The following is a 15,013-nucleotide window of genomic DNA, read 5'->3' as shown; positions in this document are numbered from 1 at the left end:
TCACACACACACACTCTGGGGACATCAGAGATTTATTTTACATCTTGCGAAAATGGCATTTCACCACCCCTTTAAATGAGGATTATGATCTTTTAAAAAAAAAAATTGTAAAAAAAAAAAAAAAAAAAAGTGTCGGCCCAGATCCATCCATGTGTACCAGACGTAGGCCGGATCTGGGCCGACACTATGTTGCTGTCTGGGTAGTTACACTGACGAAGACAGACAGCCGAAATGTCTGCATTGTTCTTTTGTCTTCTAAAAAATGTTACAGTGACCTTTTTGAATTTTTAAAAATAGGTAAACCAAAAAAAAATTGTACCAAAACAAATGAGTGCAACTAACTTGCAGAGTGAAGAAGACTGGCTCAGTTTGCACGTTTCCGTCCAGCAGGAATCCTCTTTCTGTGCTGTCAGAGGCTGTGAATCTGAAGCGATCGATCTGAGAAGCTCCTCCGGAGTGTCTGTATGAAACAGACAGATCCTGAATGTTCTGCTGGGAAAAACTGCTACCAGCGACCAGTGTCTGTCCCTTCAAAAGCAACTGGCCATACTGGGGAGGGTGGACCACCTTGTAGCTCAAGGCAGTGTGTGGGCTGTCAGGATCAGACAGGAGTAAGGCATCAGGTGTCAAAGTTATGGTGGACCCCTGGGGAACCCGCAGACCAGTGTTATGCACTAGTGTGGGCAGAACCTTATCAGTCATTTCCACTAAGATCTCCAGGGTCCCGTTGCGAGTTGATATGCCATTGCTGACCACAAACCTATGGATAATGTAGACATATGGAGCAAAGACACAAATCAATAACCTTAATGGGACAGTAGCTGCACAGAAATTCAATTAAATAAAACAAAACTTAAGATAAAAAAAAGGTTATTCACATCTGGGTAATATTTTCACCCCACAATAAATAAATATAGAAATAAGTAAGAAATTATATTTTGAAAGTAAGCCTATATTCACATCACAATATATGTATATACATTTACAGATGAAACTCAAAAATATCGTGCAAAAGTTCATTTCTTTCTTTCACCAACTTAAAAGGTGAAATTAATATATTATATAGACTCAATACATGCAAAGTGAGATATTCAAGCCTTTATTTGTTATAATTTTGTTGATTATGGCTTACAGCTATGAAAACTTTTTCACAATATTCTAATTTTGAATTTGGGGTTTTCATAAGCTGTAAGCCATAATCATCAAAATTATAACAAATAAAGGCTTGAATATCTCACTTTGCATGTACTGAGTCTATATAATATATTCGTTTTACCTTTTTTGAATTGCTGAAATAAATTATCTTTTGGACGATATTAAAAATGTTCAAGTTTCACCTGTATATTTATATATATATATATATATATATATATATATATTACACTGTTTATATACAGATTGTTATTATTTAATTAATATTTATTTAGTTACAGTACTTACAATATGTGTGCAAATTGTACTTATATATTCATATTTCATCTTTTTTATATTTATTATATTTCATTCTTGAGTGCAAATTGTGCTTAATTATCACAAAGATAATTTAAAAAATCCTAAATGTTTTCCTAAATATTATGTTTATTATTTATTTAGATTTTTGGGGGAAGAATAACTCTAAAAATAAAACTATAACATTATTTTGCAAGATAAAAGAAAAGGTTGATGATGACCGCAGACTGCACCAGTCCTAGCATGAGGTCCTTACTGCAGGGTCTCTTTAGGTGACGTGGCTCTGTTGTCATGAACATAACACACCAGGTTTGCCGCTACGTCCATCTGACTGAACGACTGAATTTTCACGCCGGTGTGTTTGACGTACTCCACGTGACCATGTGCTGGAGGTACAGTGATAACATAGAGCAGCTCCTCCGCCTTGTCAGTGCCGTCTACCGCCAGCAAGACGTCTGTGGTGAGAACCACACGCTCCCCTCGACTAGACCTCACAGGCTTCAGGAATAATGCTATGTCTCCTGCAGATCAGCACAGAGCAGACTTGAAAACAACTGACTTGATGATAACTCTTGGACTATAGGATGCATATCATCAGGAAATAAAAGCAGCAGCCCACCTTTCTTCAGTTCTTTGACTGTGATGTGGAAGTGTTGAGCAGGAGAGCGGTTCTTGCCGTCCAACAGGTGAAAGACAAAGAAGTCAGCAGCGGGTGCTCCAGGGTGACTGGTGTGAAGGTACCGTAACAGGTTCATATCCAAAACCTGCTGAGAGCAGTTCATTCCTGCAGATACAGACACCCAGTCTGTGCCGACCTGAAGGACAGCAAACATTCTGGATATATATATACACTTTCCGCCACTTTATTAGGTACATCTTGCTAGTATCAGGTTGGTCCCCCTTCTGCCTTCAGAACTGCCTTAATTCACCTTTGGCTAAGCCCCGCCCCCCTTAGTTACTGTTGCTACCTCCGACAACTTCATCTGGGCTCTGGATTGGTATCAACATGGCTTATGCTGTGACAGCTCTTCCTGCTGGAATTTTATAAAACTTTTATAAAGCAGCAAATAAAGTGTCCGATAGAAGTAGGCAAAAGTGTCTGCAGTGTGCGTTTGAAGGCTTTATTCAAGACAAACGGTGAAACGCAAGCAACAACAAGGCATCCAAATAGAGGCAAAAGCATAACGGTCACAGTCAAAAAATGAACCACAGCATATCCTAATCGAGACGGAGGCTGTGACTAACAATATCAGGAGAAACACTGTCATGCAAAGCTGGGTAGGTCTCTATTCACTTCTATAATCGTTATTATTTACAAAGCAAACGGACTACGCGAGTATAACGTTGTATTTATTAGCAGCGTGTGCTAGCGTATCAACAATTAGGGCAGAGAACCGAAATCATAACCTAAACCAGCATAAAACTGTCTAACTAGTAACGTTATAACTTCACAGTAAGGTTAAAAGCTAAATGTATCTTAGAGCACAAAAGTGAGCTTGTTGATCCTTGAGGGGTTTCGCTGACTGAGGACGTCCACACAGTTTAATCCAAAAACGACACTTGTCAGTATTTAACTTTGGTTTTGGGAAGGGGAAAAAACGGACACCCCCTCCAACCTCTCTGGGAAACGCGTATCTGTGTTACAAATGCCCCAGGCACAACGTTTAACCATATTTTTTTATAAAACGACGACGTAATAGCCTGCCGAGACCAAAAATATGAGCCTCCTGCGTTGAAGTCAATGGAGCGCCGTGAAAAAGTGTCGGAACCTCTGTGGGAGCTCGTTCTTGGCTGCGCTGTGATTGGTCAATCTACATTCTAGGGCGTGGCTTAGCCAAAGGCGAATTCTTCATGGCATATATTCAAAGGTGCTGGAAACATTTCTCAGAGATTCTGTTATTTTTGACAGTAAGAGATTAGATATTTTTCTCACTGCATATTGAGCAAACTGACCTTCATCTGAATGACACCATGACTCGGTATGCTCTCAAACACATAGATGATGTCAGAAGATGAAGTGTCTTTGTCGTGAGCGCTAAGCACAGCACTGGAGATCAGTCTGGACTCCCCAGCCTCCATCTCAAGGCCAGTGTTCCTGCAAATAAATTATATTGTGTGTTTATATATATGTTTATATAATGTCTTGAATGTATTGTGTAGTGAGAAATTCATAATGATATATATACAGTATGTTACGACAAATAAACTAATGTATAATTTATTGATGAATGAGCATGATTTACTTTAAAAATATTGATTTGCAACTACCGTATAATTTGTGGCTCCTCATCATTGACAGGAAGTACTTTAACACGCACGTGTTTCTGGAGCTGGTGTTTTCCGTCAGAGAGCTGAACAATAAATCCGTCCTGCTCACTCTCAGAGTCATCGTGCATGTACATCAGAGTCATGCCTGAGGACAGAGTAACACAAAATATATTGTCTGATATATTATTAAAAAACAAAACAAAAAGGTTAGGGACGCATTAAATCATGTAACATATATATATATACACACACACACACACACACACACAGTAAGTAGTCAACCAAAATGCCTATTACTACCGCGGGTGTGCCGCCGCGTAGTCACATGACACACTCGTTCACGAAATCACCACTAGGTGGCGCAAAGGGACTTGCAACACTGCTCAGTAATTGTGATGTTTTTACTTGTAAATGAAGATAAAATAATGAAATTACTGGTAATACATGTATAATATATATATTACAAATATACAATATCTTCAATATATTGTTTTGACGGTAGTCGAAAGGAAAACGTAAAAGACTTTAAAGTACAGTACCACTCCTGAGGTCATCCATAGTGAAGTGCTCCACAGGGATCTCAGATCCGCTCTTGTAATGCGTCACATCATTGCCGAGTGGGACACTCATGATGGAGCCGTGCTGAGGCTGCTGGACTATGCTGAACATTAAACGGTCTCTGGGAACATCAAGATCCACCGCACTGATTATAGATGGGTCCAACTCTCTCATGTCTCCCTCGCGAACCTAGAAGACAAACGTTCATCGGTCATAATGGTCATCACACCTCAACTGATTAGAGCAATGTTTCTTGATACAGATCATGCCAAATGTACAAACCTACTCGCTTTATTCAGTTATTTAGCTGTTATATACAAGATTACTCTCTGACTGCCTATTTCATTAAAGTTATGTTTACATGTAAAAGGCTTGATTATCATTTTAAAGGGATAGTTCACCCAAAAATGAAAATCCGATCATTAATTACTCACCCATGTCGTTCCAAACCCATAAGACTTTCGTTCATCTTCGGAACACTAATTAATATATTTTTTATGAAATCTGAGATCTTTCTGTCCCTCCATTGACAGCTACGCAACTACCACTTTGACGCTTCAAAAAGTTCATAAAGATATCTTAAAACTAATCCATATGAATTGAGAGATTTAGTCCACATTTTCTGAAGAGACACGATCGCTTTATATGATGAACAGATTTAATTTAGGCTTTTATAAACATTCATCAACTCACACATCAGATCTAAGCATGAACAGAAGCTCAAGCATATTCGCTTAACATGCGAGAACCAATGATGTTCATTCTCGTGTTACACAGCATGTTTGAGCTTCAGCAAGAAGCAATTGTTCTCGCGCGTCAAGCATGTTCGGTTGAGCTTCTGTTTAAGTTCGCTGATCAGTGTTTATATGTGAATAAAAGCCTAAATTAGATTAGATCTTGGATAAAAAGCCTCAATTCATATGGACTAGTTTTACAATCAGAAAGATGGAGGGACAGAAAGATCTCAGATTTCATCAAAAATATATTAATTTGTGTTCCAAAGATGAACAAAAGTCTTACGGGTTTGGAACAACATGAGGGTGAGTAATTAATGAAAGAATTAAAGGAACACTCCGACTTTTTGGGACTTTAGCCTATTCAATGTATCCCCCAGAGTTAGATAAGTCCATACATACCTTTTTCATCTCCGTGCGTGCTATAAGTCTGTTTGACGCACCCACCGCTAGCCTAGCTTAGCACAAAGACTGGATGTAAATGGTTGCAGCTAGCATACTAATCCAAATAAGTGACAAAATAACGCAAACATTTTCCTATTTACATGTTGTGATTTATATAGTCACAGAGTGTGCAAAAAACAAAGTCACATGAAACACAGACATATTTTAACCGTATAAATACTGGGAACTATATTCCCTGAATATAGGGCGGAGTGATAACCGCAGCGCACCAGAGACGCGCTCTGAACGAACTCTCTGCTCCTCACCACGGCGCGTCTCAGGTGCTGCGGTTATCACTCCGCCCAAGTAGCAGTGCTTCGCCTTCAGAGAATATAGTTCCCAGTATTTATACGGTTAAAATATGTCTGTGTCTCATTTGACTTTGTTTTTTGTACACTCTGTGACTATACAAATCACAACATGTAAATAGGAAAATGTTTGCGTTATTTTGTCACTTATTTGGATTAGTATGCTAGCTGCAACCATTTACATCCAGTCTTTGTGCTAAGCTAGGCTAGCGGTGGGTGCGTCAAACAGACTCATAGTACACACGGAGATGAAAAAGGTATGTATGGATTTATCTAACTCTGGGGGATAAGTTGAATAGGATAAAGTCCCAAAAAGTCGGAGTGTTCCTTTAACATTTTTGAGTGAACTATCCCTTTAACTGTAATTTGTTATTTGACATTGCTAAGCTACGTAATATGCTATCAGTTTCTGATGCAGAAAAGTTAGTTCATGCATTCATGACCTCGAGACTAGATTACTGTAATGCTTTATTAGCTGGTTGTCCTGCATCCTCCGTAAACAAGCTACAGTTAGTCCAAAATGCAGCCGCTAGAGTTCTTACTAGGTCAAGGAAATATGATCATATAACACCAATTTTATCATCTCTACACTGGTTACCTATTAAGTTCCGTATCAATTACAAAGTATTGCTACTGACCTATAAAGCCCTAAATGGTTTACCTCCTGTGTATTTAAGAGATCTTCTATCGCCATATAATCCATCGCGCTCTTTAAGATCGCTAAATTCGAGGCTTCTGGTCATACCTAGGATATCTAAGTCCACTAAAGGAGGGAGGGCGTTTTCACATCTAGCTCCTAAACTCTGGAATAGCCTTCCTGATATTGTCCGAGGCTCAGACTCGCTCTCCCAGTTTAAAACTAGATTAAAGACGCATCTCTTTAGCCAAGCATTCACATGATGCATCTCATACCTTTTATACTACAGTTAAATCAGATCAAATGCATTCATATTATGAACAGCAGCTACGCTAATTATTTCCCATCTGCCTTTTTTGTTGTTATCTCAAATAGAGTTCTATAACTCAAATAGAGTTCGTCAGCTCCAGTTATGTATCCAGCCTCTCATGGAGACTTTAGATGCCCCAACGCCTGTGATGAGACGACTCGACGCCTGTGAAGAGACGACCCAACGCCGGCGATATGTTATGCCCTAAATTTTGTGATTAACTAACTGTATTTTTGTATGTATATTTTTGAAATGCGTTTTCTGTAAAGCTGCTTTGAAACAATATGTATTGTGAAAAGCGCTATACAAATAAACTTGAATTTAATTGAATTGAATTACATTTAAAGTAAATAAATGTTATCCAAACCCTGTCACGTCTAGTGTTGAAATAAATCCTCTTCTCATTTCCTAATTAATGGCGTATAAAGTTACCATAACTTGCATCATACTCCTTTTACTATACGAACTCATCAATAATCTCTGTGCTCTATACGCATCCAGTTGTTCAGCACCAAAGCCAATGCAAGTATTCGTTTATCAACTTTAGATGCGTCTCTAAGTTTTGACCATTTATTAAAATGGTAATCAGTTTACTAAATGTAAACTTGACCGGCTGCTTCATTTCCACTTTAAGGTGATTTTAATTCTCTGATGATTCTCAATAGGTCGTGGTGGTTAACTTATTGTAAACATTGCCATTCTTTTCACTGTATATACAGTATGTGTTGTGCTTAGTTTAGCTGTATTAACCAGTAGTTCCCTTTCGTTGTCACTTCGAGTTACTTCGAATGACGACGAATGGGGTTCGCTTAGAAGCCTATCCTCTTCGAATATTAATAAAACGAGCCAATGGCAAGCAAATGCCATGGGTCTGCTGAATTTGCATAGCGTAACTCCGCCCCACAGTGTGGGTATATAAGGAAGTGAGCCGGCAACATGCAGATATGTTTTCGCTTTCGGAGCCAAGTTTATCCTTCACTCCACAAGCCATCCTGAGTATCATCTCTTTATTCCTCTTCGAGACGAGCTTCCCTCCAGGTGTTGGTGTGACAGCGAGTTCCAGCGAGTGCACATTCCCTGCGATCTGAGCAGTGATCTGCCAGTGTGTGTGTGTTCTCTCCCTGGTCGCTTCAGCATCTGCGGGGATCTTCCTTCTCTCTAAAAGAGCAAAGCGCGTGGCACGTCTTTTTAAAGATGCATCGCCCGTGCCCTTCTGGTTGTGGTCACTGGCTGTCTGATTTAGATGGGCACAATCGCTGTTTTGCGTGTTTGGGCTTAGAGCACGCCAAAGCAGCGCTTGTGGATGACTCGTGTTTTCATTGCGGAAACATGACCATCGCGACACTACGGTCGAGACTCAGTGATCTTGAAAGAGTGAGAGTCCCCTCATCCACACCCCGATCTACCAGCTCTAGTGCAAATAGAGCTGGTACTTCGGCTGGTGGCCAGGGTGACCTGAGGGTGACGGTGTGGCAACAACAACCGACGATTCGTCCTCGGGCCACATCCCCCTCTCAAGTGCCGCAACCCGCGAGCCGACCAGATGATGCGCTCGATCAGTCCCGGCCAACGGTCGGCGGCGGACCGAGTGCGCCGTCTGGCGCTCCTAATGACGATGCTATGTCGATCACAGCATCACAAGGTGGGCAGGAGTCCTCGGGAGATGAGGGGTCGGCTGTGCTGCCGCCTCCGGGCGCGTCAGCATTGCCCGATCCTGATCCCGAGCTGACGGCCATGCTTTCCCGGGCAGCCGCGAGCATCGGGTTAGAGTGCAATCCGCCGCCCTGCCCCGAGCGCTCGCGTCTGGACGATTGGTTTTTGGGGGCGGCCGCCGATTCACGTCGGCGTCCAACCCCAATGCCTTTCTTCCCGGATGTGCATGAGGAGGTCTCGAGGTCCTGGAAGACACCCTTGTCTTCCCGTGATCGCTCGGCGACCTCCTCCGCCTTTCCTCTTCTCGATCAGGCGGCTGTTTACGGGTACACTGGGGTACCTATGGTTGAACGCTCTGTTGCGATGCAACTGTGTCCACAGAGTGCTTCTTCCCGTGGTGATCCTAAGCACCCCTCCAAGGCCTGTAGGTTTTCGTCGACCCTGGTGGCGAAGACCTATAGAGCTGCGGGGCAGGCAGCCGCCTCTTTGCATGCCATGGCCACTCTGCAGGTCTACCAGGCCCAGATGCTCAGGGACATGCACGAGGGGAGGACTGACCCAGGGCTCTTCAATGAGCTGCGTGCCGCCACTGACCTCGCTCTCCGGGCGACGAAAGTGACCGCACGCTCCCTGGGCCAGGTGATGTCCACTAGTGTGGTCCAGGAGAGACACCTCTGGCTCAACCTGGCCGATATGAGGGACGCTGAGCGGACTCGTCTGCTTGACGCCCCCATATCCCAGGCTGGCCTCTTCGGCGGAGCGGTTGAAGATTTTGCCCAACAGTTTTCAACCGCCCAGAAGCAGACTGAGGCTATCCGTCATATTCTGCCCCGACGGCCCGCTGCTGCCTCCACCCAGCCGTCGGTTCAGACGCCTCAGCCTGCTCGCCGCCGAGGGCGCCCTCCCGCGGCTCCCGCCCCTCCCGCACGGCCCCAGCAGCAGCCTTCACCCGGGCCGCGTCGTGGAGGACGCCGCAGGCAGGCGCCCCAGCCCTCTCCAGCCCCGCGCCCCGCTAAACGCCAGGCCAAGCGGCGCTCCTGAGACGGGCTGCTCAGAGATGGCTGTCAGTTTTTCTCAGGAGATGGTAGCAGGACCACTCCTTCCCCCGGTGGAGGGCCGGGGGAGAATCTTTTGTTCTCCACTCCCCGCTGCTCACCCACGGGTGGGCAGCACCCTAATGTGGTTAAAGAAAGAACTGATATCCCCATCTCTGAGCCCCCAGAAGGGAATGACAGTGCGCGCCGCCCACGGGCCCCGCCGCTCTCATCCCCTTCTGTCGCCAGACCCCTGCCAGAGCACGCCCCCGTGGAACGCTGGTCCTTCCCTGGCTCCCTCTGGCAGGACGCGGCTAATGACCGTGCCCCCACACCGGGCCGCTATGCCACCCACGTCCGGGCCGGTCATGCCGCTTCGCTGCACCCCCGGGGGGACGTCTGTCGTTCGCATGACCCCGCTGGCACGGTCCTTGGGAGCCTGGTTAGAGCTTCCCAACCTGTCCCGCTGGCTCGCGCGAACCATCAGGCTCGGCTATGCGATTCAGTTCGCGCGGTCTCCTCCCCGCTTCAGGGGAGTCCGCTTCACTATGGTCGGTGGCAATGCCCCTGTCATGAGAGCGGAGGTCGCCACCCTGCTGGCGAAGGGTGCGATCGAGACCGTCCCTCCAGCCGCAATGAGGTCCGGCTTCTACAGCCCCTACTTCATTGTCCCCAAGAAAACCGGTGGGTTACGGCCAATCCTGGATCTGCGCGTCTTGAACCGTTCCCTTCACAGGCTTCCGTTCAAGATGCTCACGGCCAAGCGCATTTTCGAATGTGTGCAGCCACAGGATTGGTTTGCAGCGATCGACCTGAAGGACGCCTACTTTCATGTCTCCATTCTTCCTCGACACAGACCGTTCCTACGGTTTGCTTTCGAGGGGCAGGCATACCAGTACGCGGTTCTCCCATTCGGGCTGGCCCTGTCTCCTCGCGTCTTCACGAAGGTCGTCGAGGCAGCCCTTGTGCCGCTACGGCAACACGGGGTTCGCATCCTGAATTATCTCGACGACTGGCTAATCCTAGCTCACTCTCGGGACCAGGTTTGCGAACACAGGGACCTAGTGCTCCGGCACCTAGCCCGTCTGGGCCTTCGGGTCAACTGGGAGAAGAGCAAACTTTGCCCCGTGCAGAGGATCTCTTTTCTCGGTATGGAAATCGACTCGGTCGCCATGTGCGCGCAGCTTACGAGCGAGCGCGCGCAGTCACTGCTGACTTGCCTGAGACAAATCCAGAGCAAGAGTGCGGTTCCACTGAAACTTTTTCAGAGGCTCCTGGGGCATATGGCATCTGCAGCCGCGGTAACGCCGCTCGGATTGCTTCATATGAGACCGCTTCAGCACTGGCTTCACGATCGAGTCCCGAGGTGGGCATGGCACCAGGGCAAGCTCCGAGTACCAGTTACTCCGACCTGCCGTCAGACCTTCTCCCCGTGGACGAACCTCAGCTTTCTACGGGCCGGAGTGCCCTTAGAACGAGTTTCCAGGCATGTTGTTGTGTCAACGGATGCCTCCTCCACGGGCTGGGGTGCCATGTGCAATGGACATGCTGCCGCGGGCTCCTGGACAGGACCCCACCGCCTATGGCATGTCAATTGCCTCGAGTTGCTGGCAGTACGTCTCGCTCTGCACCGCTTCCGGGCGCTGCTCAAGAACCAGCACGTACTAGTCCGATCAGACAATACCGCGACAGTAGCGTACATCAACCGACAAGGTGGTCTACGCTCCCGCCGTATGTCGCAACTCGCCCGCCACCTCCTCTTATGGAGTCAGAAGCATCTGAGGTCGCTTCGAGCCATTTATATTCCGGGAGACCTGAACTGTGCAGCCGACGAGCTCTCACGGCTTCAGCCTCTTCCTGGAGAATGGAGACTCCATCCCCAGGCGGTCCAGCTGATTTGGGATCAGTTCGGGGACGCACAGGTAGACCTGTTTGCCTCCCACGACTCGTCCCACTGCGCCCAGTTTTACTCCCTGACCGAGGGCACGCTCGGCACGGACGCTCTGGCGCACAGCTGGCCCCGGGGCCTCCGCAAGTATGCGTTTCCCCCAGTGAGCCTTCTTGCACAGACCCTGTGCAAGATCAGGGAGGACGAGGAGCAGGTCATATTGGTTGCGCCGCACTGGCCCACCCGAACCTGGTTCTCCGAACTTGTACTCCTCGCGACAGCACCTCCCTGGCCAATTCCTCTGAGGAAGGACCTCCTTTCTCAGGGACGGGGCACCCTTTGGCACCCTCGTCCCGATCTCTGGAACCTCCACGTGTGGCTCCTGGACGGGACGAGGCAGGTTTGAGTACCCTACCACCAGCGGTGGTGGCTACCATCACTTCCGCTAGAGCGTCGTCCACTAGACATGCCTACGCGTTGAAGTGGAACCTCTTCGTCTCTTGGTGCTCTTCTCACTCAGAAGACCCCAGATCATGCCCGATCAGTGTCGTGCTTTCCTTCCTGCAGGATGGGTTGGAGCGAAGGCTGTCTCCCTCCACCCTGAAAGTATATGTTGCCGCTATCGCCGCACATCACGACGCAGTTGATGGTAAGTCCGTGGGAAAGCACGACCTGGTCATCAGGTTCCTGAGAGGAGCGAGGAGACTACAGCCTCCTCGCCCTCCTCTCGTTCCCTCTTGGGACCTCTCAGTGGTACTAACTGCCCTGCAGAGTGCTCCCTTTGAGCCTCTGCAATCAGTGGAGCTTAAGTTCCTGTCAATTAAGACAGCGCTCCTGGTTGCTCTGGCCTCCATCAAGAGGGTAGGGGACCTGCACGCATTTTCTGTAGACGAAGCGTGCCTGGAATTCGGGCCGGCCTTTTCTCACGTGATCCTGAGACCCCGGCCTGGATATGTGCCCAAGGTTCCCACCACTCCCTTCCGGGACCAGGTGGTGAACCTGCAAGCGCTGCCCCTGGAGGAGGCAGACCCAGCCTTGGCATTGCTCTGTCCAGTACGCGCCCTCCGTGCTTACGTAGACAGAACGCAATGTTTCAGGACCTCAGACCAGCTCTTTGTCTGTTATGGTGGGAAGCTGAAGGGAAGGGCTCTCTCCAAGCAAAGGTTGTCTCACTGGATAGTGGACGCCATTGCTTTGGCTTACCAGCAGCAAGGTCGACCGTGCCCCCTTGGTGTGACGGCTCACTCCACCCGGAGTGTGGCCTCCTCTTGGGCTCTAGCGCATGGCGCCTCGCTAACAGACATCTGCAGAGCTGCAGGCTGGGCGACACCCAACACATTCGCCAGATTCTACAATCTCCGAGTGGAGCCAGTGTCCTCCCGAGTACTCGCTTCAACCAGCCGGTGCTAGGACCCGCTCAGGTGTCTTCGCTTGCTCGCCATTCCACTCCACGGACTGGATACGTGCGATTTTCTCCTCAGGTGAGCCTGATAAGCCCTGAGTTCCTCCAGCGCTGTTGACGTCAACGCCAGAGTTATGCCTCCGGCAGCTTTCACGTTGGCTAGGTGCCACCATGTGCATGGTTCCCCCGCTGGGCGACCCCCACGTGTGTATTTCCACTGTAAGCCTCCTTCGAGCATGTGTCTTTCCCTTGGCAAGCCAGTCTGCCACCCCTGGGGTTGAAATACTCCACCCTACGGGCTGGACACCCCAGTGTTCTCCGTATGCTCCCCCCTCCGGGTCATATGTGTTTTCTTAAGTCCCCCCCCCTTCGGGCGGGCACTGATTGCATATTCCACTGTGATATGCTTCCCAGTGTACCTTGGTATTCCTGTGTTAAGTAGGAGTCCTTCGTCCGTGCTAGTCTCACGACAGGGAGCTCAGACTTACGCAGGGCACTGGAAGACAGCCGAGGTGGCGTGATTGGACTGGGAACCCCATTCGTCGTCATTCGACGTAACTCGAAGTGACAACGAAAGGGAACGTCTCGGTTACGGATGTAACCCTCGTTCCCTGAGTAGGGAACGGAGACGTTACGTCTTCCTGCCACTTCCGCTGTACCGCTGGAACAGCCTGAGTTCAGCTTGGCTCCTTCAGCGAAGAAACATATCTGCATGTTGCCGGCTCACTTCCTTATATACCCACACTGTGGGGCGGAGTTACGCTATGCAAATTCAGCAGACCCATGGCATGTGCTTGCCATTGGCTCGTTTTATTAATATTCGAAGAGGATAGGCTTCTAAGCGAACCCCATTCGTCGTCATTCGACGTAACGTCTCCGTTCCCTACTCAGGGAACGAGGGTTACATCCGTAACCGAGACGTTTCATTTATTAAACCTTGTTCTATTCACAATTGATTGTCTCTGTGTTTGCGGCTCACAAATCAAAGTCACTTTGCTTTTGTACTGTTAGTACAGTATATACAGTAAGAAAGCCTTCTTGGCAAGGAGAATAATTTTTCTTAGAGTTGATACAAGATTGTACAGTCTGCTTGGTGGACGCTTGTAAGGTTAATTCTGCTACAGTTCATTCTGAAAGCTAAAACCCATTACACTTAATTATACAGTTTTCCCTTTTGAGCTAACTTGCTGCACTGTGTTATTTATGAGATGATTCTCGTAAATAACTGACCGTGATGTTTCTGGCCAGGAAGTCTGGAATCTCATCATTGGTCGGACTGATGATGATGTAGAACGGGACTGAAGAGGATTGCTGTTTCCCGTCGGACACGTGCAGCATGATCTGGTCAGTGGTCGGCTCCATCCTCTGGTGTCTAGACTGAACATAGTTAATGTGTCCATTCAACACATCCCTGTAGGTGAACGAGGCTAAACCAGGGAAAAAACAACAATTCAGGCCAGTATTAACATATAATATAAACCAATGCAATGATGCCAATTTTGGCAAAGTCAAAGTCATAACAGAACTGACTCACCGATACTGATTCCCATGTTGCTCTTTTCAAATCCTGGACTGGGCAGGATGTTCTCTATGTAGCCGAACTGTGGAGGAGCAACCAGGATGAGCTTGAGATCTTCTGGAGCAGAGTCTTGGTCTTCAACTCTCAGATGGGTCACCGTGATAGAGGCTGACCCTCCTTCATTCACCACAAACACCTCTCCTGATGTGAGAAAAAAAGTATCATGGACCCTAAAGTGTCAGCAACAAGCAGCAAATGCTTCAATATCCCTTGTGAAGAAGAAGTGTGCTTAGTGTACTTCAAATGTACTTGTATATATTTTTTAAACTACTTGGAGAACATGTTGAAATACAAGGCCACTTAGGTGTACTTTCATGACTCTTTCTTTACACACTTAAGTGCACTTTGTAATAATGTAAAATATTCTATTTTAAAAGTAATCAAAGTTTTCATTTAAAATAATAATTTATTATAATATTTTGTTGTGCTTTAAAGTTAATTTTTTAATGCACATGTAAAGTTAATATACTTTAATTATACCAAATTGCAACTTCTTTATCACAAATGAGTAATTGCAAATAAATTTAAATACAGGACATGCAAGTTTTAATAGAAATGCCATTAGTTTACCATAAATGCTTGTCAGTACATTCGGCAGCACACTTTAACCATATTTCAAAGACAATAGAAGCAATTATGAAATTACGTATAAAGATGTACTTACTTAAATGGGTCCAAAAACACTCTTAAGTTCAACTAACTGGATATAATATACATTTAAACTATAATACATTTTCATTTAATTGCAA

At 46.7% G+C, this 15,013-nt stretch overlaps 1 protein-coding gene across 1 annotated transcript in view; it reads right to left on the bottom strand.

The window, feature by feature from the left end:
* frem1a (Fras1 related extracellular matrix 1a) overlaps positions 1-15,013 on the bottom strand; it is a 52,719-nt gene that overhangs the window by 7,870 nt on the left and 29,836 nt on the right. Inside the window, exons 19-26 of the mRNA XM_079589416.1 lie at positions 14,220-14,405; positions 13,916-14,112; positions 4,257-4,464; positions 3,718-3,862; positions 3,403-3,544; positions 2,069-2,264; positions 1,706-1,970; positions 343-760 (exon numbers count right to left, since the gene is read on the bottom strand). Coding sequence (XP_079445542.1) covers positions 343-760; positions 1,706-1,970; positions 2,069-2,264; positions 3,403-3,544; positions 3,718-3,862; positions 4,257-4,464; positions 13,916-14,112; positions 14,220-14,405 — 1,757 coding nt within the window. The remainder of the gene's footprint in view (positions 1-342; positions 761-1,705; positions 1,971-2,068; positions 2,265-3,402; positions 3,545-3,717; positions 3,863-4,256; positions 4,465-13,915; positions 14,113-14,219; positions 14,406-15,013) is intronic.

The sequence above is a fragment of the Phoxinus phoxinus genome (assembly GCF_949152265.1).
Source record: "Phoxinus phoxinus genome assembly, chromosome: 2".
NCBI lineage: Eukaryota > Metazoa > Chordata > Actinopteri > Cypriniformes > Leuciscidae > Phoxinus > Phoxinus phoxinus.
Note: the sequence above shows the minus strand (reverse complement) of the source record. Positions and strands in the feature narration are given on the sequence as shown.